This window comes from Chrysochloris asiatica, unplaced genomic scaffold, assembly GCF_000296735.1.
Source record: "Chrysochloris asiatica unplaced genomic scaffold, ChrAsi1.0 scaffold00310, whole genome shotgun sequence".
NCBI classification, from domain to species: Eukaryota; Metazoa; Chordata; class Mammalia; order Afrosoricida; family Chrysochloridae; genus Chrysochloris; species Chrysochloris asiatica.
Window position 1 is genome coordinate 636,510 of NW_006408828.1, and position 3,533 is coordinate 640,042.

The 3,533-nt window shown below is 43.8% G+C and overlaps 1 protein-coding gene across 1 annotated transcript in view; it reads left to right on the forward strand.

Annotated features, from left to right (window-relative positions):
• MS4A10 (membrane-spanning 4-domains, subfamily A, member 10) overlaps positions 1-3,533 on the forward strand; it is a 20,057-nt gene that overhangs the window by 13,874 nt on the left and 2,650 nt on the right. The window contains exon 9 of the mRNA XM_006875038.1: positions 3,433-3,511. Coding sequence (XP_006875100.1) covers positions 3,433-3,511 — 79 coding nt within the window. The remainder of the gene's footprint in view (positions 1-3,432; positions 3,512-3,533) is intronic.

A 3,533-nucleotide genomic window follows, 5' to 3' on the forward strand; every position in this document is an offset into this window, starting at 1 on the left:
TGATACTAATGATTTCTGTGTTCCATTGAGTCACCTCTCTTTGGAATGGTCATAAATATGAATCTCTTCCAATTGGCTGATCAGGTAGCTGTCTTCCAAATTTCTTGGCACAGATGAGTGATCACCTCCAGTGTTTCATCAATTGTCTGAAAGATTTCAATTTACATCCCATCCATTCCTGGAGCCTTGTTTTTCACCAATGCCTTCAGTGCAGCTTAGACTTGTTCCTTCATTAAAATTGATCATAGGCTACCTCTTGAAATGGTTGAACATTGCTCATTGCTTTTGGTACAGTGACTCCACATATCCCTTCCACCTTCTTTTGATGCTTTCTGTATCATTCAATACTTTGCCCATGTTGTTGCTGTTAACTGCCATCAAGTCAGTTCAACTCATAGCAACCCTGTATAGGATTTCTGAGGAGTAGTTGGTGAGCTTGAACCACCAACCTTGAAATTCAAATGACCTTGAAGCCCAGCGTCACACCAAGAATCCTTCAATATTTCAAGCCAAGCCGAGGCTTTGATTTTTTCTTCAGTTTTTTCACCTTGAAACATGCAGAGTGTGTTCTTCCCTTTTGTTTTTCTAATTCCAGGTATTCACACATTTCATTGTAATGCTTGACTTTGTCTTCTTGAGCTGCCCTTTGAAATGTTCTGTTCAGCTCTTTTACTTCCTCATTTCTTCTATTCACTTTAGCTTCTCTACACTGGAAAGCAAGTTTAGGAGAGGTTGGGCCAGCAAATATCTAGGTTCTCAGCCGCTTTTTGGTTTCAGGTCTCTACGCTACCAGGAGCTCTGGTAGCATAGTGGTTATGAATCGGGCTGCTAACCTTAGGGTCAGAAGTTTGAAACTACCAGTTGCTCTGTGGGAGCAAGATGAGGCATTCTACTCTTGTAAAGATTTACAACCTCAGAAACCTTGTACAGGGTCACTATGAGTCGGAACTGACTCCACAGTACGTAACCACCACCACCACGCAAGAAATTAGCCAAAAGGAGAAAGACATTGCAACCACCATCTGGTCTCAGAACAATGCTGTCTTCATTTTCATTTTAATGATGTAGCCTCAGGAAATATAAACCAGAAGGTTCAGGTCCCTGGGTCCTCATAGCCAGGCATTTTCCACTCCCTGGTTAAGACATGGCACGGCTAATCCTAAACCTAGGAGGAAGGGGTCTGTGAGAGAGGGTTCTGGAAGTAAGGAGCACACACAGGAAATGCTCTGTGTAGGCCAGGGAGAGATCAGCTCTTAGGGAATAGAAAGAGCAGCACTTGTGGCAGAATTTACATAAGACAGCTTACTTCTCTGAGCCTCAGGTTTCCCAATGCTATGCCCAGAATTCGGGGTCCCCAAAGACCACCCAGGAGCCGTGTACCGATATAAATACATAAGGGTAGTTTATTCAAGCTCGAGCCAGGTCTCTAACCTTATCCAATGCAGCGGAATAGGGAAAGAGCCTCGAACTTATTGTCTGCAGGGTTTTTATAGAGTTTTCTAACAGCTCAGGTTTCTCAGCTTTACAATCTTTGGATTGGTTAACAATTGGCAAATTATGAGATGTTACAGTTTAATTGGTCGGGACTGGTGGTCTTTGTTCTTAGGCTAGGGTAAAGGAAAACATCTGGCTTCTGGCCTTGAGCTGCCTGGCTATTTATACATATATCATTTTCTTGGAGCTAGAGGATGTGCTAAAGCTTATATACGAAATGGATTCTTCTCTTTGGTCCTACACCATCTGTAAAATGGGAACGATAATCAGAGTTGTAGTGAGGGACAGAGGAGACAATGGATGTACAGGTACCCACATGTGAGACACAGGGAGACAGTTTAGGGATGCACGAACATGGCAATAGGTTAATGAAGGTATTTCTTTTTTAATCCTTAAGATTTCTTGAAGGGGAAAGTCTCTGTTTAAGACTGGGTGCATGGATGCTACAAATGGTTCAGTTCTCAGCCATTAAACAAAGTCCATGCAGAGGCACCTAGGTAATCTAGTTCTGAAAAATCCGCTGTGGAGCCCAGTTCTACTTTACACACAAGGGGGCGCCATAAGGCAGAGCCAACTCCATGGAAACCAGTTAGCTTTCACTGGTTAATTTCTTCCTGTGCTGAGAGGGAGCCATGCCTGCGTTCAATCTAGTCAGCATTTAACAACATGGGCTTTGTGTCCACTGGGCTTACTTTTTATACCTACCTTCTGGTGATGACAAGTGAAGGCGGATTTCTATTTATGGTACCGATGGAAACTGCTCTATTATAAAACACATATATATGTTTTTCAAGGTGACTATGGGTACACGGTTTCCTTATGGGGTGATCAAATGTTCTAAAATTGATGGTGTGATGGTTTTACAACTCCAAATATACAAAAAACAACAACAAAAAAAAAAAACACATTGGATTGTTTTTACGAGAGAGAGATGCGTTTAAAGAAACCCATGAAATAATGGTTCACAACACTCATAAATATACAAGAATTGTGATGGTAGGCCTTGAATAACTGAAGTCTAAGGGACAAAGAAATTAGATTCCCTTCCATAATCCACCCCGTTTACAAAAAGAAATGAGAGTGTGCTCTATTTGAGGTTAAAAGTTCAGTAGAGGTCCTGATGTGGCACTGAAACATAAGGACTGTACTACCAACAGGAAAGTTGATGGTTCAAACCCACCAGCCACTTCTCAGAAACCATATACAGGGTACCTAACAACAACAATGTGAGTTGGCACCAGCTCAACGACACTTAACAACAATAACAATGGTCCTTGAACTTGGAATTTTACCTCCTAATGGTGCAGTGAGTTAAGCATATGCTAACCAAAGAGGGGACAGTTCAAACCCACCAGCTGCTCCTCTAGAGCAAGAGGAGACTGTCTGCTCCTGAAAAAATTTACAGTCTTGGAAACCCTGTGGAGCAGTTATGCTCTGCTGTATACAATTGCTCTGAGTCCGAATCGAATCAGCAGCAGCACGCTTGATTGGAGTTTATGGCAGAGAACTTTCATGCTAGAAGAATCTTTGTGGATCATCTCACTCAAGCCCTCATGTGATAAATGGAGAAACTGAGGCCCAGATTAGTAAAGGGGCTTATTGAGTTACCCAGCAGGCCCTTGACTGAGATGAGACTAGAACCTAGGTCTCATGCCATCATCCCATTGCCCAAGCCATGCACCCCCCAGCCAGGTCCCACCTCCTCCCCTGGGAGTCTGAGGACAGGAATGAGGCCAATTTCTATCTATGTCCAACCCCCACTCTCTGAGTCTGGCTCTCGAAACATATTGTCCCCTCTAGTCTATGAAACAACCATGCAAACTCTACCCCTGTCCCCACCCTGGGGACCTCAAGAGGAAGTTCAAAGTCACGTCCTTCCCCTTCCCACAGGCCCAACCCCATTGTACTCATCCATTCCTTCCTTCGTTCACTCCACAGGTAAAGCTGCTGCTTCTGGAGACGGAACACCACGAGCGAACCCCAACACCGTCCCTGACGTCTCAGGGCTTGTGCTCTGGTGGGTGGGACAGGTACTGATC